This window comes from Echiichthys vipera (genome assembly GCF_963691815.1).
Source record: "Echiichthys vipera genome assembly, chromosome: 2".
Taxonomy (NCBI): Eukaryota; Metazoa; Chordata; class Actinopteri; order Perciformes; family Trachinidae; genus Echiichthys; species Echiichthys vipera.
This window is the reverse complement of record NC_139827.1, coordinates 11,928,604-11,952,213: the sequence shown is the minus strand read 5'-3', so window position 1 is coordinate 11,952,213 and position 23,610 is coordinate 11,928,604. Positions and strand designations below refer to the sequence as shown.

Sequence of the window (23,610 nt, the reverse complement as noted above, 5' to 3'; positions counted from 1 at the left end):
GTCATGGTCTACCCACAGGTGTTTCCACTTGTTGCCTGATTAAAAGCCTTCTCATTGAGAAGTGAGCTTACAGGGCCTTTAATGGGAACATACCAGAGGTTAAGTTATATTATTCTCATTGAGCTCCTGGACTAGAATAAACCTGGACCTGAAACACTTAGTCGATGGACAGTGCATTCATTAGCAAACATTTTTAGTAAGTACAAAAACCTATCCTTTAATTCATTTAGTGTAACAATGCTGCATATGCTAACTAGCAAGCTGGCTAACTAACTATCTAGGCAGAGCTTGTTTATCATTTAAAAATAAAAATAATATTTTTTTTTATTTTTTGGTAATTTCAAACTTAATTGCAAAATTTAAACTTTTCATAAATTTATTCTGAATGACCTTGCGCTGCCCACCTACAGTCCACTAGGGGGCCGCAGCCCACACTTTGGGAACCACTGCTCTAGCTAACAGGAGCTAACTGGCTAAATTCGGTAGTTGGTTGAGCTTGCTGGCTTGAGAGGAGATGGCTACTAAAAAATGATGGTGGCTTTATTATTTATATGATACATTTATATTATATATTTGCATTTAACTACATAAAGCATTGAATACCCAAGCTAACAAATGATTGCTCTTTAAAGAGGCACTGCACACTTTTTTTTTGAGTTGTAAACTAAATAACATGACTGCACTGGATGGTGTCAATATTGACACTTCTCACCAAATTGATAAAAATCAGCATTTCATGGGTTGAAAACAGCTCCTACTTCTTACTCTTTTTTAAGCCCTAATCTTAGAAGACCAATGCTGAGCTAGAGTTGACTGGTTGGGACGTCTCTATATCATCCATAGACTATATATCTAATTTAAAAATGTTAACGCCCTCTTATCTGAGGTAGGCAGCCCCCCTCGTCCCTTGCACACTTTGTTGCATTTTTCAAAATGATGCAGTGGGTGGAGTTAGGGTCAAACCTGGGAGTGAAGTTACACTCTGAATGAACAACTTTGGCATTTTTTGTAGGTGAAATCCATTTGAATACATTCTGAGGGAAACATGGACTGATTAACCTGGTTGGAATGGCTCTGGAAGTACAACCAGTCACCTTGAACCGATGTGATCAAACAAAATCAATCAGTCCTCGAGCAAGTTCACTCAACACACCAGAACACAACGGGAAAGTTTTAAGACTTGCCCACCAACAGAAGTGGTTAGTTTAGAGTTCAGACATAGATGAAGCTGTGCTAGAACCATTCTTCCAAAAGGTTTACAATAATACGGAGGCCAGTATGTGTCTGTATGTGTATTGGTTAGGTTGGAAGTTTCCATGTGTTACGTCTTTGACAATGAAATGTAAGCCAAATCTAGAATATCATTATGATGCTTGTGCCTCTGACTGCATAAATACCGGTGTACGTGATAATCTGTGCTGCATCGGACTGGTTATCTTAGGATCAATATCTGTATTGTTTGTATAACCTGCATGAGGTTCTGTGACATCTATGCATATTTACATGTCTCTCAACATGGAGATGAGACAAGGTAAAGTTTAAATTCTGCAAGCGAATATGAGAAACTGCTCCGACAGTTTAACACCATTGAGAATTTCCTTGAGGGAAAACACATTTCTATATGCCATAAAGGTGGAAAAGGTACTAACTGCTCAGTGCAAATTTGTGTACACTTTATTTTACAGTTATTTAAGTCTTTTTGGGTGCATTAACAGATCAACAAAGCATTTAAAAACATTGATGAGTTCCCTGTCACATGCAAGTAAAATGTTTAAGAGATGAAGTCCCGTTTCCCTGTTGAGCTCACTTCTGTTCCACAAGCATCATCCAGACTATGTCTACGTCATCACAGGGGGTCGATAACAAACCTGAAACAGCATACTGATAATCTCTCTCCATCTTCTGAAAATAACAAAAATATCTATTTGTATTAGGATTTATCAGCGCTGTTGGCTTAAAATTGGGCTTGACAATTCATTCTTGATCTTGGAAACAGCAGATGACAAAAACAATCTCTACTGTAGGAACACTTACTTACAAACTTCATCTGCTAATGAAAACGGTTTAAAGCTCCAGAACAAGGGAGTATTAGACCTTAAGTGGAGATTGTTTTTTAGCTGCAACCAGCAATCAGGTTTCGCCCTGTGAGGCTGAAATTTGCCATGGAGGTCAAGTGTTTGTGAGTTTGTGCTTAATAACTGTCAAGCTCAATGATTATTTTGTTGGCATGCAACAACTCCAGGTCCTGCTTAGAAGAGTGCAATACAAACCAAATCCTATAATTTAAGATGGTTGTATATCATTTATTGGAAAATCTATTATAACTTTACTGAGATGCTATACAGTATAGTATTAAAATGTCTGTTTGTCTAATCCAGTAAATTAAATAATTGATAAAGCCAGAAATGCTGAGATACTGAAGGGATCGCTACCAAAGTGTAACAGGTAAAAATGATCTGATGGTGGTAAAAAAACATCCTCACATTGATCATCACATCGTCCTTTAACTCACGTTATAACTCATCGGAGCGGTTTTACTATCCACTACAGTAACAGATACCCTTTCGGCTTAAAATACGAAAAGAAAAACCCCAGTGTCATGTTTCAGTTGGAGAGCAATTAAAGACAACCCTTTTGAAGAAAAAACATTCAGAACTGGAAGCTAGTGGAACAAAAACCAGAGGTGTTGCAGGACTCCGGCTCTACAATGGCTTTCAATTGTTTCTTCACAGTGACTCCACATCAAGAAAAATTAAAGCAGGCTGTTAGTCCTTTTTAAAAACAGTTTGCGTGCTGTATTTTTCAAAATTACAATCACGAATTCAAGTACTTGATTAAATGTGTTTTTTTTTCTTTGACTGTATTTTAAAATAAATATAAAAAAATTAAGAACTGCTACATGGCATCAGTTACAGAGTTGGCTTACACGATAGCTGCTGTGAAACGAATTGATTACTCACCAATTTTCCAGTCATTCAAAAATTAAAAATCAAACTAAATGCAGCTCAGTGGAACGCAAGGACACAGCTGGGACCTCTCTCATTCAAGCACACATACATTAAAACACCACAGCCAACTCCACTTACAGTAGTTTAAATATTGGAAGAAAAAAAAAATCACCAAGCATAGAAAAAAAAATTCAGCATTATGGTACAATCAAACCGGATGTCTGCTCCTGCCCTGCAACAGCTTTCAAACAACACGCAGACAGCCACATCATTCAGTCAGGACAGGCACAGACATCCTTTTTTTTTTTAATCTCTCAGCTACAAACAGCATAAAAAAGCTAAAAATTACAAATAACTTGCATAGCTGTGATGCGTACAAAAGAAACAGGGTAAAAGTCAACAGGTGCAAAGAGTTTTAAAGTGTTACAGCTGGGTGAGACTCAGTGTTTGAGTGAATGTATAAGAATATATGTGCAGATTGTGTAGAAATGACAGATTGAAAGAAAACATAAAGTTGAGGTTTAAACACCCCTGTGCAGTGAGTGTGGGGGTCTCATTAAAGGATAAGAGGTGAGAAGAGGTGTGGTGGTTTGAAGATGGGGTATAGTAAGTTTGTACAGTAATGCATGTTTTCCACGAGGGGGCAAAGGGAACCCCGTGGGTCGGGTAAGTCTTAAAGTGAGCTCTGGTGAGACTGGGAGTTTTTGATGTTCTTAATCTCCAGCTCCAGCTGTTTGACACGCACGTCCCTCTGGTTGACAAGCTCCCTCAACCGTCTGATTTCCTCCTGCTGCTTGTGGAACTTCAGACGCAGCTGTGGACAAAACACATGCACAATATATTGTAGTTTATCAAGGGTGTAACGTCCACTAGAGATTTGGGAGGCATGTACACCTTTTCACTACTTCGAGGCTTCAGTTCCAGTCTGATTTACTCACTGATATCTTTCTAAACAGATCATCTAACGGCCACACCTAGGTCACCTTTAATTATTGCAGTGTACACAGCAATACTAAGGCAGATGATACTCTATATTTTCGATATTGCAAAATATGTTATGAAAAGACTAAAACCAACAATTTGTTAGTTCATCTCCTAATACTTTCTGACTTCTCTACCGTTAAGAGCGAGGGAAGACACAGAAGCACACTGATATCAGTGTCCACTATTTGTCCACTGGCCAAATGAATAGCAAATTTTAAATAAATTAAATTATTAAAACTGTAATTGCATCACAGGAGTAAATAACTGACTGATAAGTTTTATAGAGGAAAATAGAGCTTTAGAAAATCCAGCCCATGACGAGAGACACAGGTCATTTGAGAGAGAGAGAGAGAGAGAGAGAGAGAGAGAGAGAGAGAGCGAGAGAGAGAGAGAAAGAGAGAGAGAGAGAGAGAGAGAGAGAGAGAGAGAGAGAGAGAGAGAGAGAGAGAGAGAGAGAGAGAGAGAGAGAGAGAGAGAGAGAGAGAGAGAGAGAGAGAGAGGGAGGGGAGAGGGAGAGGTGCAAGAAGAGTTTTTCCTTCTTTTTTTTTTGTCTTCATCATGCAGTACCTCATTCTCTGTCCTGGGCGGAGAGCAAAGTCCGAGGTCTTCTCCGTTGCTGACGGGTGTCTCTGTATTGTCACCTTTGGTTCCCAGTTGGTCCTGAATGTACGCCAGCTGCAGCATGCCCGGTCTGCTGTGAGACCTGCGACTGTCCACAGAGTTTCCCAGGCCCTTGCTCATCTCTGAGTACGAATCTTCTATTTGACTTCCGGGCTTCAGAGACATCAACACCGGACCTAGAAGACAAAGAGAGCGAGGAGGAAGATGAGCTGAATTATCCTGAAAATTGAAATGAGAGAAAATGTTCTCAGAAATTCAACCTGATGAATTGATATAAATTAATCAGTCGTGACTTGACCAGCTTTGATATATTATTAAAAAATAATGGTATTTGGGCTTTTACATGATGCTAATGTTATGAGTTTGCATCACAAAGAAAAAAGAACATGTAATATCAAATATATATATATATATATTTTAAAACACAGTGATGCAAAATACACCTATAGCATGGAAATTTGAAGTACGAATTCAGAATATAGTTAATACGTGGGATTATGGCTGGGAAATCATTTTATATTATCATATATTTACTTTTGCATCGTGAGGCTATGATTATATTAAAACTACAGCCTTGGGACTTCTGATGCATGTCACACTATCTCCATCATTTCTACACAGATACCAAAAACAGTTTAGTTTACATTACACATTTTCACATATACAATTTAGCATTAATTTGCCATATCAATGCCTGATTATGATTTTTAGGAGATATTCACAACCAGACCTGCAAATCCGCCAGCACCTCGCCAACATACTGTATAAAAATGTCATTCACTCACTCACTCACTCACTCACTCACTCACTCACTCACTCACTCACTCACTCACTCACTCACTCACTCACTCACTCACTCACTCACTCACTCACTCACTCACTCACTCACTCACTCACTCACTCACTCACTCACTCACTCACTCACTCACTCACTCACTCACTCACTCACTCACTCAGACCTTTATCGATGCCGCTGATCCATTCCTCGGCAGTCAAAGCAGGCTTGTTACCAGCCGTCATTGGATAGAGGTCTTCTTGGTATGACTCCGACTAGAATACACAGCACATTCAGACAAATTAGATCTCTGAAATCTCCTAAAAATTGATTAATTTATTTTATACATCTCCCTGGTGTTTGTGGCTTGTGTGAGCGGATGTTCTCTCACCCTGCGGGGTACGATCATGGAGAGAGGCTCAATGAGACTCTTGATTGTCACCAGTTTGTAGAACCTGAACACCTCACAGGAACTCACATTCAGACCTCTCTTTGGCATCACGCCTGAAGGAAAACACACATGTTGAGGCAGTTTTACTCTGTAATAATATAATTAATTAATTATAATAATTAAATATACTTGAGAGTTGCAATTATGTACTGACTGATGGAGAAAAAGTAGAAAAGAGAACACCAAGACAAAACATAGCCTCAAATAAGATGTACTTAACATTACATTATGGCTTGACAAGAAAGAAATACCTTTAACAAGCGCACATGCATGTTAATATTGTAATAGGAAAATCAAAGGTGTCAATGCAGGTCCACATCCATTCAGGTCAGGATCATGTGCAGTAAAGACATTATAGGCTTTTTAACACCCACCAAGTTATAATAAATGGATTCTTTTTGATCATTAGACCATTACAACAAATTTGGCATTCATTTCTCAAGGATTTATACATTTTTGGACTGCTTTCAAGTTTAAAGTTCTTTAATGTCATATGTACAGCAACTACAGAGAAGAAATGCAAACTTAGATCTCAGGCTCCCTTCGATAATACTCATTAAATATGTATAATAGGGAAAAAAGAGAATCTAAGACATAAAATAGTGAAAGTTCAAGTTAAGAGAAACCATATTTTTCAGTTTCAGATGAAACAAGGACTTTTGTTTAGAAAATGACCTGAATCGTACCTGAAAGTCCAAGTCTACTTTATTGTTACAGTACATGTTGAGTCTGTTAAAGTTCTACATCGTGCTAGATTCAGCAGGTAGAACAGCCGGTGGGTTATATCTCAGTTGTATCTCTGTAACTTAATAATAAAGAGCCGCTGCTGTTCAGTTCCATGAACCAAACAAATTGGCAAAATCTTGAAATTGTTTCTAAACATCTTCCATCGAAAAATATCCTTGTCTTGAGATTAAAGGAGCTGTACGTCAACATTCAGAGCATGAATATAGCGACAAACATTTGCTCTGTAAAGATGAAGGGAAGTAATGGAGACCTGAGCAGCGTTCCTCTGTTGTTTTATAGCCGTCCAGATGCACGTGCATGACAGTGTATGTGGCCATGAAAAGAAAACTGGTATTTTACGTACTTGTGCTGTGCCTGTTCGGAAAATGCTGACACATATTGGGATTCATTTCTTTATAGTTAGATGATGCAGCTACAGTGCCACCTATTGGCCAAATGGCACCAAACCTGTCATGTCCACTGCCAAATAGCAGAAAGCATTCAGGACATATCACATGTTTTGTAATATAAGCCCTGTTCACAGCATTTGAGCAAACTTTGAGGGCCAGTTGAAGCAAAACTGAATAAAACATAAACAATCTGAAAAAGTAACTTTTTCCTCCTTGGTCCAGAGACGTTCTGTACCAAATTTGGTGATGATTGCTCAAAATTTGTAGTAAGAGTAGAAAAAAATATATATTTGGACAGAATTCAAGATGGTGGAAAAACAATCTAGACCGAAATGGTGGTATATAATTAAATTCACCTGGACCCACAGAATCCAGTGAAAAAAGAAACACGCGCAGACTCCTTACTTTATAGATAAACTGGGGAACAGTCTGCGAGAGCCACGTAGAGTCAATCCCAGCCAACTTTTTTTTTTCAGTATTTCGAGTACAGCTCGAAATTTAAGTGTAAAACAGGGGAGCGTGTCTGTCAGTCTGCATGTCACTTCACATGGTCTACGAGTTCGCCTTGACCAGCTGGTTTGGCTATTCAAATATTGCAGGCTTATTTGCACAGCAGCTTTGGTTACAGGTGCAGAAGAGTCAGTGCAGCCAGAACGCAGGCGGCATTACACACATACACATTCAAGTCAGGAAATACTGGAGTTTGATTTTAAAAAGTGTACAGTGCCAGTGTGTTTGGGACACTTCTATTTGTTTGAGGATTTTACCAATGTGTGTGTGTTTGTGTGTGTGCGTGTGTATTTATGTGTGTGTGTGTGTGTGTGTTTCTTACCCATTCCTTTCTGAGGTAGGTGAGAGCGGTACTCTGTTAGGTAGTGGACATACGGTTTTTCTGAGCTGATCTCATAGTACCTCATATTTCCGTCACCCTGACAGATACAAGAGAAGACTTTGTAACAATTATATGATAATGCATAAATGTATGGACACTTTCTAGTTGCTTTCAGAGACCCACCTTCCCAGCAAGGTAGAGCATGTGTGTGTCAGGGTCGTAGAAAGGAAAAAGGACTCCTGAAGAACCATCCAGGTTCTCTTCTAACAAAGGCACAGACAGATCGTCCTACAAACACACACAAAGATCAAAAACAAACACTTGAGCACCAGTAGCACAGAGAGCATTCCCTATATCAAAACACTCAAACATTTAAATCCACTTCTACATAAGAAGCACTCTCCAGCGCTGAATTAAAAAAAGATGAGTGCTCAATCCCTAATCCCTGCTTCGGCCATAATCTTTCACCCACAATACACTCTCACACATCAAAACACACCGAAGTCCACCAGTTTGTCCACTAGATGGCAGACTTTTGTTCTTGGGAGGGTTTCCACTTCACATTGAGCAGTATCTCCCCATGAGATCTTACGGTTGTAATGAGCCTATCATGTGCAGCGCGCCATCAGCTCTACTTAAAACCCTAGATGCATGTTAACGAAAACTCAAGTTGATGTAAACTAGTTGACAGTTCTGTCTGATATCAGGCTCAAGTTTTTGCTCAACTTGTACAGAAAATTTACACAAAGGAGATAAAAATATGGATGAAAGCCTGTGAACGTGGACTGTACATGTGGCAGTGAGCTGGAGGTGAGTTAAAATCATCACAAACATATTATGTATACAACATTGTGCTAGCAAGATTTAAAGGCAATAACAGGTGACAAAAGGTAAAGTATTCTGACTTATTTATCTATTAGCATATAGTATCTGCATTGATTAGTTGTTTGGTGTATAATTACTCATATTGCAATTCAACATAAGAAAAACCTGCAGTGCAAGTTAATGTTTATATGATAATGCTCCACAAATCTAATAATACAAAATAAAAGATTGTTCACAAGTCCCAAATCTTGAGTCTCAAGTCAAGTTTTAAGTTACTGTGTGTGTGACTAGAGCCCAAGTCCCCATCTCGGGTGTGTACTACATCTGTTATTTAGTTTTTCTACAGTCCAAGTATTGGATATAGATGCCCCTGCTTTAAATGAGCCTGAGGGAAAAGAGGAAGATTAAAAGTGACTAGAGTGATTAGTGAGACTATTAGGAGGATGGCCCCATGCTTCCATATCCATTGTTTGACCACAGTTTTAATAATTAATTAATTGTTTATCCGGTATTCAAGCAAAAATGATCAGCATTCTCTGGTTGCAGCTTCTCTGTTGTGATTGTGATTTTCTGCTCTTTGTTAGGATATTTGACCGTAAACTGATCCTATTAGGCTTTTATTGATTAATCATAATAAATGATTAACCAATAATTGAGAAATTATTTAAAAAGATTTACTGATAATGAAGATATTTGGTTTTCTGCTGGACAGGAAAGATATTCAGTAACTAATGAATGTAAATAAATCTGTATTGGGTGTAAATGACTGATGTCATGATCTTCATCAGTGAATGAAGGTGGTTCAGGTGTCACCACATGACCAGAGTGTGGAACCCCAATCACCTGATAACAAGCCATTGTATGTGTCATCACATGACCACAAATTGACACCTGATCCCGTTGACAATGTGCAAATTACAACCGTGACATGAGCATGAAAGTGCAGAAAAAGCTAGCCAGTGAACCCTTGGCATGAGATGATTTAGTACTCAACAGTTGAGCTCACCTGATCCCACAGAGCAAACTGCCGGTCGTTCCAACGTGAAGTGCCTGCTGTGATGAGCATCTTCAGGTTACCCAGGAACAGCACCTTGCTGGCTTTGTGCGTCTTGTAGTTTGCTTCCTGCACACACAACATACATAAAACTAAGCGTCAAGCACACTAAACATTTTATATGTACAGCGTTTTTAAAGTAATATGAAAAGGTATAGACTAATAATAACGGCTCAACACTACAGCACTGTGATGTAATGTCCTTTATGTGTTCATGTGAGCTTGCTTGGCAGGCGAAGGTAGTGAGAGCGGGCTGCTGTAAAGTGTGTGAGTCACTGACACTGAGACCCAGAGGTCTGTGGAGTTATGCTGTGGGCCTGCTCAGGGCAGAGGTGTCAGTTTTGGCTGTGTGGTGCTGGATGAGTGCCGGGGCTGGGAAGCGGGAAAGAAGCTTCGATCATTAGCTGGGATGTTTTTGTGCCAGACCACTAAGGCTCTTGGTTTTTAGGTTTTGATTGATTAAATATATCTATGTTTTTTTAATCTTACTAACTTTTCAGTTTTCGGTAACACACACACACACATACGATGCATCACCTGCAGTAGGTTTCCTGAGCGTGGCTCCATGAGTCGGACCTTCCTGTCCTTGCAGGTGGTGGCCAAGAGGCTGCCGTCGGTGTTGAAAGACATGGAGAGGACGACATCTGTGTGATGGCTGATTGTCCGCACTGGGTTCTTTATCACCTGCTCTGGACAGTCCAGGTTCCAGAGCATCACCTGCAGGTGCACATTACACACACAGGCGTGGATCTTTTGTAGGGAATTCACTTATTGAAGTTTAAACGTTGAGACAGACAGCAGGTTTTATTTAAGTGAAAATGTCAGAGATATTTTTCGTATTTTATTTTACTCTTTACAAGAGAGGTAGATACAATGTTTTATGCATAACTGATTAAATCTAATAATAATAATAGATCAGTTTTATATAGTGCTTTTCTCAGTAGTCAAAGACGCTTTACAGAAAAAACACATGAAAAAATAGACAATCAAACAGAAAGCAAGTTAAACAACACTAGAACAAAAGGACAACACATTAATAGAAAAACAAAAGGTGGAAGATGGCGGATTTTAGTTGTTGTAAATCTGCCACTTAATTTGAATTGGACTTGGTATTCTCTGGGACCTAAGACTTCTGAAAAAGGTTGTGTTGCTAACACCTCTGCACGCAACAAAACAATGAGCAGGTTGTAGCGTCACCGTAAGCGATCATTACTTCGGTTTGTTAACAAGAACTGGGCTGCTCATACATAATAGCTTACAGCAGCAGCTCTAGTCAAGACCAAGTTAATCGAGTCAAAGTAAGGCTAACACCAGGTCCAGAGCAAATCCAATCCTTTTCAAGAACACAATAGGTAATTATGTATTTCAAATGTTACTACAGTGATTAAGGGGTCAGGATGGCTCTATAAACGAGATCGATCCATCTGCTAACATCGAACTAATAAATGCAGAGAATTTAGCCACATTCTCTACAAATTATCCCAAATCAGCAGCCAGGAATAACTTGACCAGTTCTCATTACCTAAGACAAAGATTTGAGGACTTGAAGACGGGCCTCAAGTACTACAGCCCTGGCTTACAGTTTACGTCACAGTAGTTCTTTTTAGCTCGTAGTTGTGTTAGGTTAAGTGTGTGGGTTTGTGTTACCTGGTAGTCATAAGCCGTACTGAAGAGGATGTTGTTAGCAGTCGGGTGCCACTCGATGAGGCCCACTCTGCGGCTGTGACCCTGGAGCTCCTTCCACGGTGCTGTGATGTTCTTCAGCACACCATATTGAGGGATTTCCCACACTTTCACCTGCAGACACACACACAGAAAACCACATAAGTAACAAGAACTCTATTTAAGCACAAATCTGAGGTACTTGCTCTTTACTTGAGTCTTTTCTTTTCATGCTACTTTCTACCTCAACTCCACTACATTTATTTTTTTACGTTTTAGTGCTCATAAAGCTTATAAATTGAGAGATGCGGCTCGGATATTGATTAATTAGCTGGATCGGATATCGGATGAATGAAGCCGATCCAGCGTTCTGATCCATTCATTTCTTTTTTATTAATATAATACCCAGCAATGCAGTACAGCGGTCTAGTCACTTCAATTCTATTTTTTCAACAACAGTTAAGGTGTTTACATGGTTTACACCTATTACATTTTAAAATATTTTTTTGCAGTGCACTTTACATGGAAGTGTTATTTTTTTTTGCTGCTAATGTACACTTTGTTATTTGTTAATAAATAATATTAAGTACATTTATATCTGTGTTAATTTTTTACCTTTTTTTAACAAGGCTAAATGTTTATGTCAAGCCTGATGCCTTCATGGAAAGGTATACGCTTCTTTAATTCAACAGTAGAATGGGATCAGTATCGGGTATCGGCCGATACGCTCAGCCCAGGTATCGGATGGGATCAGAAAAACAATTGGTGCATCTCTATATAGTATACAATGTTTTGTCATAGACTAACCTACCAAACAGTTTATAGAAGTACAGCTGAAAAGATTAGTTCAATAAGCAATTGCATTTCTCACTATTTTCTGAATTTGTACGAACCAACGCACAAGTAATAATAGCCTACTCTAATTATATAATATGTAATAGTATAACAGTCACAGCAGCTATTTGTCTGCACTGAATACTTTTACTCCTGATTATACTGACATTCTTTTACTTAGATAAAATATTCAATACAGGACTTTCACTTGTAGTTTTTATAATGTGTTATTAGCCCTTTTACTTAGGTTAATGATCTGAATGCTTTCTCCACCTCAAACAATTGATGCATTCGATACCTCTAAATCTATGAAAACGCAGATAATGGAGAAGAGAAAAGAAGAGAAAATGTCCGGGGTTAGGGTTAAACCCTATTGACTCTTCCTTTCTCTTTCTGTGTACAAGGATTTTTTCTTTGCCAGGTCGGAGCTGAGGAATGTGTGGAATGACTTCTAGTTCTTCTTGAAGGCTAAAGAGCAAGGCCATAAAATAATCTCCCTGCTGCTACATGCTCATATTCCAGGGAAATGATGACACGTCAGTGAACCATTTTGAAAATGTATTTGGTGTGTTGTGTTGGTACAAACCGTGGCATCCTCAGAGCAGGAGGCGATGCAGTAGTCGTTGAAGGGATTCCATTTGATGTCTAACACGTTGCCTCTGTGGCCCGATATCCGGGGATGGTGAGGATCCACTTTACCTGTCTGATACACAAACACACAAAAATAACACAGAACATATTAATATTAACTAATGTGTATTCCTGGTAAAACTTAAAGGAATAGTAAATGTAAAAACATCAATTCACCGACCAGTCTCCGCAGGTTGCCTGGCAACTTTATGCTAAGCTAATCTAACGAGCTCCTGGATCTACCTACATATTTAAAGTAAAAATACTGTACGACAGTGGTATAAGAGGGCAAATTTCCCAAAATGTCCAACTCCTTTCCTCAAGCTGGGGCTGTGTGCGTAGCAGGGAGCTGCAGGAGCGACTAAGCAATCCCCTAACTTTTTTTGCTACCAATATTAGCTGGTGGAGAGTTTAAAATTATCCACCATTACTCAAAAATATTAGGCTTAAAGCGTGCATGCAGGCTGAAATCAACCACAGTGTTTTGAGGAGAGGAAGTCTGCTAGCAGCGAGCAGTCTGATGTTGAGTATAGGTCTGTGTGGTTACACTGTAGCAGCCTGGTGTCGTTTTTGGGAGATTTAAAGGAGATAATCATGGCCAATGGCTGCGCATAGTCCGTAGGAATGGGAATTTATTGATGACAGTGTCATTGTCGGTCTGACTTTTAATCAAGTCACCTATGGCCCCGATCAATTTTCTGTGTGGGGAAAGATAATCTGAAACTATTTTATTTTCTCTGAGTCTGAACACAGTGTAGATCTCATCTCATCTCATCTTCAAGCGCTTATCCGGGGTCGGGTCGCAGGGGCAGCAGCTTTAGCAGGGGACCCCAAGCCTTACCGCGTGCGTTGGTTATTATAACACCACGCTTTGGATAATTTCAAACTCTCCACCTTATCTCCTTCTTGCTGCCACTGTGTAGACGCACCAGTTTGATGTCATTGTTTTGCAAGGCAAAGCATAGTGGCACGTACAAAAGTAATTTCCTTCCTGATTAATGCGGCTCATTGAAAGCTAAAAAAAAACTTTTTTTCCACATATGCAGAAATACTCCCCAAGACCTGTAAACTGGCTGATAAAAATCAAAGGAGTTTTCTTTGATATAAAAATACTGATCAGAGCAGCTTTAAAGACAGAAACATGATGTATTGAATCAGGACAGGACGTTCTTTGCAGGTTAGTAAGACTCATGCAGTCAGACTCTTCTTGACATTAACATGAATCTACTCAAAGGTGGAATTACACAAAACGTTTGTGACACATGCTCTGGTATTCCATGATCCTGTTACAAGAGTCTTACTGAAGATTTTCTGCCTCAACAAGACTGCTAATTATGCCGTTTGCAGGGACACAACCTTCCTTCTACTGACACACACGCACACACCTGCAGGCTAAACTACTATGCAGGTAAGGTGTGTTTTGAACATGGGGATGATGTAACCATCATCTGTGTTTTCCAGCAAACCTGACACACACAGGAGTAAGCAGAACATAAAACTTCTGTTCTTGTGGCAACTACTCCACAGAACAATAGCATATCTGTGAGTGAGCACACAAAAATGGGAGGTAAAAGAGGAGGAAGGGGAGGGGGGGAGTTTCACCTTCTCGAGACAGTGAAAGGAGGGGAACAGGGGTGAGTTATGTCATTCCTGAACCCGTATGCAATTCCTGTCCATGCCAGGAAGGTGGTGATAATTCAGCTATAAAGATGGAGACAGACGGAGAGGGGGAGAAAGGAGGGAAAAGGTGTTCAGCTTGATGAATGGCCCCGGACTGGAGATATACAGTAGAACTGTAAATGTAACCAGGAAGACTGGCTCAGTTTATTTGAGAGATGACTATTGTTACTGATAACACCAGTGGATGTGATGATATACATAACTAATGTCTGGGAGAGGGTTTGATTAATCACACTGAGATTGGTAAAGGAGATTAGATGTAATGAGGAGAAAAAAAAGACCACATGCGATGTTTAGGTTGAAGTGAATGAGCTGTTGGGGGTTTCCTGCTATTTAGAGATTCTTTTGGCTCCACTGCTACCGTCCTATTTATAATCTAGAGCAGAGCTGTCATTTCCAGGTGTGCTGTCTGTGCGGGAGCAAAGAGAAACCATGAAAGATGTTGAAGACTCAGTAGATGAAACTAATGAAATTCTTTGTTTTTCATACCATAGATAAAACAATAATCTAAAGTCTGCTCTGAAAACACAGATATGACTTTAATAAGCTGCTTATACTAAGAAGGAGCTCTGTGTATATACCACTGTTACATCTTTTTTGAAACTGCCCAGCTTTTGGTCAAAGCTAACTTCAGTAATGAGTGAATATGTTCATGTTGATTTCCCTGATTTCTCCTGTTGCATGCCTGTTAAGTAGCTAACAGGAGGAAATCTTAAGCAGTATGCTTACTTGCAACAATATCAGCCATCTTTATATCATTGTTAAGCTTAGCAAAAGAATAACTATGATGAACTACAAGGACCTTAAGCCATCTCACTTTGAGACAGGTTATTCTTTTGCAATGAAGTTCTTGCCTGATACACGCTCATCACTGCATCTTTCAATAGAAAACAGTCGAGTGCAACACCACCAACCAAATGTCTGCCTGGTTGGTGGTGTTGCGCTTAGCCACCTTAAGAACTTTCTTTCCCCTACGTCCATCAAAGCCACAACTGTACACACGTAGTTTTTATGATGACGATGACAATGTTGATGACGATGATGTTGTTGCTATTTTGACGACTATAATAGGTGAGTCGTACGACAAGCAGTACGCAATGTTTTGGTTGATGGCAGTCTGTGCATACACTGTAGGTATGCACTATGGTTATTGTATTTTTTTAACAGCGGATACTGTATTTGTCCAAGACAAACTTCCTTCTGGACAATAAAGTCTATCTTATCGTACTATGACCTCAGTGATAAACTTTAACACCTTTCTGACAACAAAAACTGAAGCTCTGAAAAAAGTAGAATTAATGGCAGAGGTATTTTTATACATGTGTGCACAACATCAGACCCAATTGAATTGCTGAAAATTGAGATTCAGAGGTCTGGAGCCAAGCTATTCTCCCCATTTCCCCCCATATCAAATCATATCACAGTATCCATGATCAGCATCCTGAGTGAAATAGTGCGCATGCCACTTTAAAAAGCTGACATCAGTCTGTGAAATCTGCCATGAGATGGAGATACTCACATGATTGAGAGACAGGACCAGGAAGGCCCCTCCCCCGGCACACTCAGTGATGACAGCCAGGAAACGTGGGTTGACAGCACAGAAGTTGTTGTCCTGGACGCTGCGTGTGATTGGCACACCATCATAGCAGCTCTCCTTGGTGGCGGCCTTACCAAACACGTGGCGGAACTTGGAGCTGCGGTACTGAGGACGCCATGTCATCTGAGAGAGGAAGGGAGGGAGGAGAGGTCAGTCAAGGAGAATCATCTCTCAGTGATGCTTTCTATGGGCAGTGATAGTCCTGTTCCTTTCTCACAAATAACAGTATATGTGATATCTTTTGCGAAATATGAGCAACTAATACAGTCGACTCGAGCATCAGGAGCTTTGAGTTACATTCTTTCAAGCATTTATTTCTCTGTTTTTATTTTTTTCATTTTGTAAAATGGATGGATTCTGCATTTAATTTGATATGTTTTGAAAGCATCATGTTAATCACTTTGAATTGCCTTTTTGTATGAAATGTGCTCTACAAATAATCTAAGGTGTGTTGAGGGCACGGTTAATGTCAGGATGTGGTGAACTTAAGATCAGGAAGTTATATATATTTGTGTTAAACTCTGTCTCAGGCCAAGACAATATCTTGTGGTATTACACAGGGTATTCTTTTGGTCCCCCTTTTATTCCCATTATTTGTTAATGCCATGAGTTTTTGCCTGTTCCCTACCCTTTCTTTTCAAATTCTGATTATTGTCTTGTTCTCGTGACTCAGACTATAAAGAACATGGCAAAATATAACTGAGCAAATAGATTTGAAAGTCCGGCAGTTGCTGGTAAATTACTTGTAGTTTCATCGTTTTGGTGCAATGTATAATAATATACAATGTAATGGAATAAGCATTCAAGCACAAACATTTGTTAATTACATGGGTTGTATTTAAGGTCAACATGTGTCAGATTGTTTAATAATGTCAGTATTTTTTGTATGAAATAGGTTGTTTTTAGGACACTTTTCCAAAAGAAATCAAGTATTCTGTCAGTTATAATAAAGTACACAAATACAGAGAGGAAAACTTGGAAGACTTCCCAAATCCAGAGTCTCTTTTTAGCCACTTTCCTTAAGCTAGTCGATGCATATGTCATTATTGTGAGAGATAAGTGGCTCTGGTCCACTGGGACGAGGCCTGGCCAGCCGGCACGTCTGCTCTGCTACTCTGCATGGCTCCCTGCCTGCCTGCTGCATGGTCATTACTTATGAATTAGGGGTGGAGGAGGTTGATGGACAAGATGTTAATGCAAAAAACTGGACCCAAACAACAACACAGAGAGCAAGGAAGTGGAAATAGAGCAAAGCCAGACAACAGAAAACACAGAGATTTCTTTAGAAATCACGTCAACCAAAAACAATTACACAACTCTATGTTTTATGAGGACTGCCCCCTGGCTTTTCAGATGATGGGTAAATAAATAAAGCCAAGATGCACAACAACGGAGTGATATCACAGTGATTGAAATAAAAAATAACAGCGTTTGGTGTGGCCTGCAGCACTGATGGCTGGAAAGAAGCTGAGCTGGGAATGAAACTGAAAATCTGGTTAAAGAAAATAAACAAAGAAGAATCTCAGAGTAACAGAAATGCACGGGCGTAGATTGTGACTCTCCGTGTCTCAGTTTACTCTTCCACCTCTCACCTTCTACCCTGAGGCCATAACAGAGCACCTCATGCTGTCACACCGGAATGTTTCTCTACTTGAAGAAGAGCTTCAATAAACGTCTCAGGTGTTTTAAGTCTGGCTGCCTCTAAGACACTATCATTCACATCCATATCACCATCCTAGCAGCTCAAGCTGCAGTGGTCCTGCTAGTGGAAAAAAAAGGCACACACTTTGCATTAATTCAATAAGCAAAATAAAAGGAGCAGTGTGTATAACGTCCCACATCACCCACAAGTGGGCTGCAAATACCATTTATCAACTTCATTGTCATTATACTCGCATATAACAAAACATACTCTTGTCATTTCAAAATAACGAAACTACCTACATAATAAAAAAAAGTACACAACAAATAACTGTAAAAGTTATGTGCAAAAATACTGCAAACATAACACAAAGAAACGTGGGACTATAGCGCAACAAAAACTTAACGACAAGCAACGTTACCTGTATTCATGCTAACATAATGGTTAACTTTAGCAAGCAGAATGTTTACTACGTTTACACAAGCGTGTTAGCATGCCAACATTTGCCATTCACACTTAACACAAAGTACAGCAGGTATTTGGTCATTTATAAAAGTATTGGACAAATTCAAATTTCACCGGATGATAGCGCTGGATGAAAGTTTTGCGAACCGTGAAAGTTATTACAATTCATCCTGTGGGGAACATGTATGAACCAAATTCCACAGCAATCCATCTGAAAGTCTTCAAGAAATTTCACTCAGAACCACAAATATAGACCTCATGGTGGCACTGGAAGAAAAGTCAGGGGATCTCTTAAAAGCATAAAGATGCATGGCCTTTTTAGCTCCAAACAGCTAGCGTGGCTAGCATGCCTCAAACAATTGAACTATTAGCAGGAACATGAACTACTTAACATTTACTTTAGACTTAATGACATGCATTACTATCCCGTGTATAAAGGGATTTGCTGTAGTTGTTACATAAGTTAGTCAAACCATTCTAATAAGTCATGTGTTGCAATGCATAACCACCCAAAATGCATTCTTGATCATTATCACACACCTTTGTAGCTTTAAATGAAATGCCAACTGCTCTGCTCTACAGTGACAAAACCAACATTAAAACGTTAACTTCCTCATAGGAACTTGAATAGGCCAAACAGCAAATAAGGTGAACACCCAAGGCTGCATGAAATCAACTAGTGAACTCCCTGAGAGAAATAAACTGTTACCTGCTTCACATTTCTACATTGGACCAAAATTTTGAACACATCAAGCAGCCGGTGCAATGCTCAGTAAGCTATGCACATGCATATCTGGGTTGATATAATCAGCATTCATGTATTGCTGAGGCTTACAAGACCAGAGGGAGAGGCTTCCAGGGACAGAAAGCAGAGACATGTTGTCACATCTAAAGCAGGTTGTAATCAGGTCAGAGGCAGCTTCTTTTCAGCTGTGTCTTGCAGCAGGTACACAGCAGGGATGCATGGTGGGCGGCCTGTCTCACAGAACCGATGACGAAAACACTATTCAGGCTATTTTTACACCCGCTCCTTGCTGATCAAAAAACTATCAGGCACATTTCCCTGACAGCAGAAAAAACGGTTTTATTCACAAGGCTTCTTTGACGAGCTTTATGTTTGGCAAAAAAAAAAACAGTCCTTTTTGTCAGTGGGAAATTTATTTTAGTCTGTGAACAGTGAGTCACAGAGGCAAACCGCAATAAGGGGGCTGTAAAAACAGTCATAAAACTAAACCGAAAACACAGATATTATTTAAAAAAAAAGAAAATTGTACTTCTGGTTTGCTCTGCCAGGGTTCTTGTGTGGGTCTCTACTTGTATATAGACATGCAAAGCATATATCTGCAGCTATTCCTCACCTACAGGCCGTCTTTTAAGCACCTCATAACTCATAAAAAGCGTACACTACTGTAGCAACCACTCCTCTCTTTGGCTTGCCAGGGCTCGGTGCTAAGGAGAGGGGTTCAAAGTTTACTTACTGGTGTCAAGATATTGGTTACTTAAGCAACGCTGGGCCTAAGGCCGTGAGCAAAAAGATAATTATGGTCTCAAACACTCACGGATCTACTATCAATACCTCCAACCAATTGTCTGCAAGGACTTTTGGCCCTAACTCTCTCGTCCTAACAATGACGACCTCATAACCCTAAACCTAATCCAAAAAACCCACTGCTTATAAAACCAAGCACACACGCACCAGCCCCGCCTTCTCAATCTGTAGATGTAATGTTTTGTCAACGCTTCAAGTGAAATTCAAGACAGGGAATGTACAGGTGTGAACACATGCCATGCCAGTTTGTTCACAATACGTGCGTACACACATTCATTGTGTATGTCCGAGTGAGTGAGTTAGACACACTTCCCCCAGTTCAGTCTGCTATCATACACAGATGACAGCTTTCAACCTCTGTCTTGTAATAGGATAACAGCCACAATGGTAATCCAATAGCTGCTTCATTTGCTATAGAGCACACGTGTGAATGAGTATGAAGGGATAAGACAGGCTATGTCTGAGTGTGTCACTCCGTTTATCTGTGTCAGATATCCAAGCAGCCACGCACAAGCCCACGCAAACATAAAAACGTTTCGGTTTCTGTGTCCTCATACATCGCTTTAGTGTAACAATTATATCTGTTATGTTTTAAAGGTATGTTTGGTCGCTCTGGCATCCACGATTGCACATTCAGATGTTCAGATTAGCTCACAAAAGCCCTTTATTCCAAGAGGCAGTTTTACAGGTGAACAGACAAGTGATTTAATGATTAACATATGCAGGAGAAAATGCGGGAAAAAAACTTTGCTGTGGGATTTTGCATTATGTATTACAGTATTGACTATTGAATTGGGTCATTTTGGAGAACAAATGAGTTCCTAATTAGGCTTGCACTGACTTTCTCTGTTCCTTGGCAGCATCTGTGAATTAGCTATGGTCAATATGACCAATATATATCAATATGATACAAATATTATTTTCTTTCAGCCTAAATATAGTCATGCAGTCGAGTTGCACTGTGGGTAATACAGGCACCAGGTTTGGCAAGGAAAAAAATCTGGTAGAAATGGATGTGACGCTGTAATTGAAGGATTGAACTTGGGTCTTTTGGCCGTCATTTTTATTAGCTCTCATAACAAAGTGCTCATGAAAATAATTGAGTCAGATCACCATCAACAGCTCAGACAGATCATCGAAACCACGACAAGTAAGGTGAGTCAGAGCTGAACCAGAGAGTGGGACTGTAAACTTTGATGACACACATCATAATCATAATTTTACTGTTTACTTTATAATCTCTTTAAATACACTTGTCTAACCTGGGGGTTTGTATTAAACCTGTATAATCATCCAAATACATGTGTCATGAGCACAGTCTGTCAGCAATACTCTTGGTGAGTGTTGTTATTACAGTAGAAGTGATAATAAAATGGAAGGATCCTTAAATGGGGTTTGTATCCATCTATTAAAGCTTCACAGGGGGGACGTACCAGATTAAATCAATGGTTTTGTTATGGGAGTTTTCTATTTCCCAATTGACGAGATGTCACCATCCCTGTGTCAGTTAGCTACTAAACAACATCCATGTGTAATTTGCAAGACAAAAAGATTCAAATCATGGATTCACCTATACACAGAGAGAGACTTACTGTAAACTGACACAGGACATAGACACTAGAACCTACTGTTTTCAATACTTTACTGATGAAAACATAAATATGTTTATAATTACTGTAAAAAGTGAGATTCCTATATATTTTTTTATTCTAAAACCAGGTCGAGGTGTTATATAAATACTGTGAGCGTATCAAAACGCTTAATCCACAGAAAACCTTCAGGAACTGTGACATTAAACGAGCCGTCAGGACTTTTATATGGTTGTGGTGTCACAACTATACTTGAGAGAGAGAGCACAGATGCTGAAGACAGTGAAAGGCTGACCAATCAGGGCAGACTAAAACGGAGCGTCTCAGACAGACTTGAATACAGGTATATTCAGATAGACAGTATGAGAAAAAGAATGTGTTTTTGTACATTAAAGTATTTAAACATGTTCTGATAGAAACCGAAAATACAAGCATGAACCTTAAAAATAGCAAATATGGGACCTTTAACACAATGTGCCAACATGCTCAGAGTGACGTGCCTCAGAGTTAAATAAAACACTTTGCAAAAGTTAGAAATTTAAAAAGGAGGAGATATCCGATTAAAGAAAAAGCCAGAAACGCCGAAAAATCAGACCAAGCTTTTAATGGCAGCTTTTTTGACACTGTACGCACAGACCACAGTTTGGTCAGAACTTTAAAAGTCTTTAGGTTGGAGCTCTATGCTTCACTTCCACAGCTGTGACGAGCAGATCTGCATGCTCATAGGTTCGTAAACCTTGACGTGAGAAACGGGATACCAGGCTTAATGAAAAGACCTCAAACAGACTGCAATTCAAACCACAGGGCACATATTTCAGTGAATGGTAGTGTTTTGGAGGGTGGACTCCGCCATAAATAGCCATCTGTGGTGACGGGGATGACTTGACTGGGATGGTGGATGATGATGTCATTTTTACTGTTGTGGAACAACTTCAGTTTCATATTGACATTTTTTTTTTTTTTTTGGTCATCGGCAAAAAATAGAAAATACGTCCACGCTTCTGGAAACAAATGAGCGGCTACTTGTCCAAGTTTGAGCAATAGGATAATTAAACTAAAAAGCAGTGGCAGTCTGCTGTCGAATTAATCTGTGCTGTGCAGGGAAAACTTGTTAAAAATAGTTTTTCAAGTATGCGCAGAATCAAGGCAGAGAGCTGGTTTGGAGAGAGATTTTTGTTTTATCTTGTTCAAGCCTGTCTTCATGAACACTGACTTTTGAATCCCCAGGGGAAAAAGTGAACATACACACACACACACACACACACACACACACACACACACACACACACACACACACACACACACACACACACACACACACACACACACACACACACACACACACACACACACACACACACACACACACACACACACACACACACACACACACACACACACACACACACACTCACACTCACACTCACACTCACACTCTTCTGGACAGAGGTCTAAAGAGTAAAAGATCAATAACAGATTTGCAGAGACAGATCTGACGGAGCTAACACGGAAGAGAAAGAAAAGCGTGCAATTAAGCAGGAGGGAGTGTGTGAAAGTCAAACTGGGAGCTGAGCAGCACTCACCCTGTCGAGGGAGTCGACACTGGCACAAGACGGAGCAGTGGGTCCTTAAGTAAGTGAGAAAAAGTTTGTCTGTGTCTGAGTGGCAAGCCACAACCCTCCCCCCCAAAAAGGATCACTTGTCCGGTTTATCTCAGGCACATGGATCAAAACTGCTTTTTCTAAAGCACATACACATGCACATCAGAGCACACACATGCACATCACCACACACACACATACACATACACACACACACACACCGCCTGTCCAAAATCTTGCTACAGCACCGTCCAAGCAGAGTCCTAACCAAGCTTCTTCTTTGATGTGCACACAGACAATCAGAGGAGACGGTGGGTGTGTGCGTGCAGCATGAAGCCAAGTGCATGTGTGAACAAGCAGGAGGGAGAGCGCAGAAGTGTGTACACTCCCTGAGAGGGAGGTGACTACGAGGAGAGAGGGAGAGAGACAGAGGGAGAGAGAGAGAGAGAGAGAGACAGAGCGACAGACAGGTAATCACACACTCCCTCTCTCTCTCTCTCTCTCTCTCTCTCTCTGAGAGCCGCTCCCTCTCGTCACTCCTCCACAGTGTTTGCTCAATCAGGATTTCTCGCTCAGTCTTTAAGGATAAGGAGAGGTCAGGAGGAGGAAAGAAAGAAGCAGACACTCTAATTCACCCTTTGTCGTTCAATAATAAAATGACCTACTTGTCAGATGTGTATTTTTACTCAATGTGTAGCTAAAAAACACATTCATGAATGTCTGTTCCTAGAAAGT

The 23,610-nt window shown here is 39.9% G+C and overlaps 1 protein-coding gene across 1 annotated transcript; it reads right to left on the bottom strand.

Moving 5' to 3' along the window:
• Nucleotides 1-1,665: 1,665 nt before the first annotated feature.
• On the bottom strand, nt 1,666-23,195 carry coro2aa (coronin 2Aa). The gene is made up of 12 exons (XM_083931067.1): nt 22,858-23,195; nt 15,952-16,152; nt 12,709-12,825; nt 11,274-11,423; nt 10,164-10,343; nt 9,579-9,695; nt 7,931-8,035; nt 7,748-7,844; nt 5,720-5,832; nt 5,513-5,603; nt 4,500-4,729; nt 1,666-3,762 (listed from the first exon to the last, which is right to left on the bottom strand). The coding sequence occupies exons 2-12, from the start codon at nt 16,150-16,152 to the stop codon at nt 3,622-3,624; spliced, it is 1,542 nt and encodes a 513-aa protein (XP_083787193.1). The 5' UTR covers nt 22,858-23,195; the 3' UTR covers nt 1,666-3,621.
• Nucleotides 23,196-23,610: the final 415 nt, after the last annotated feature.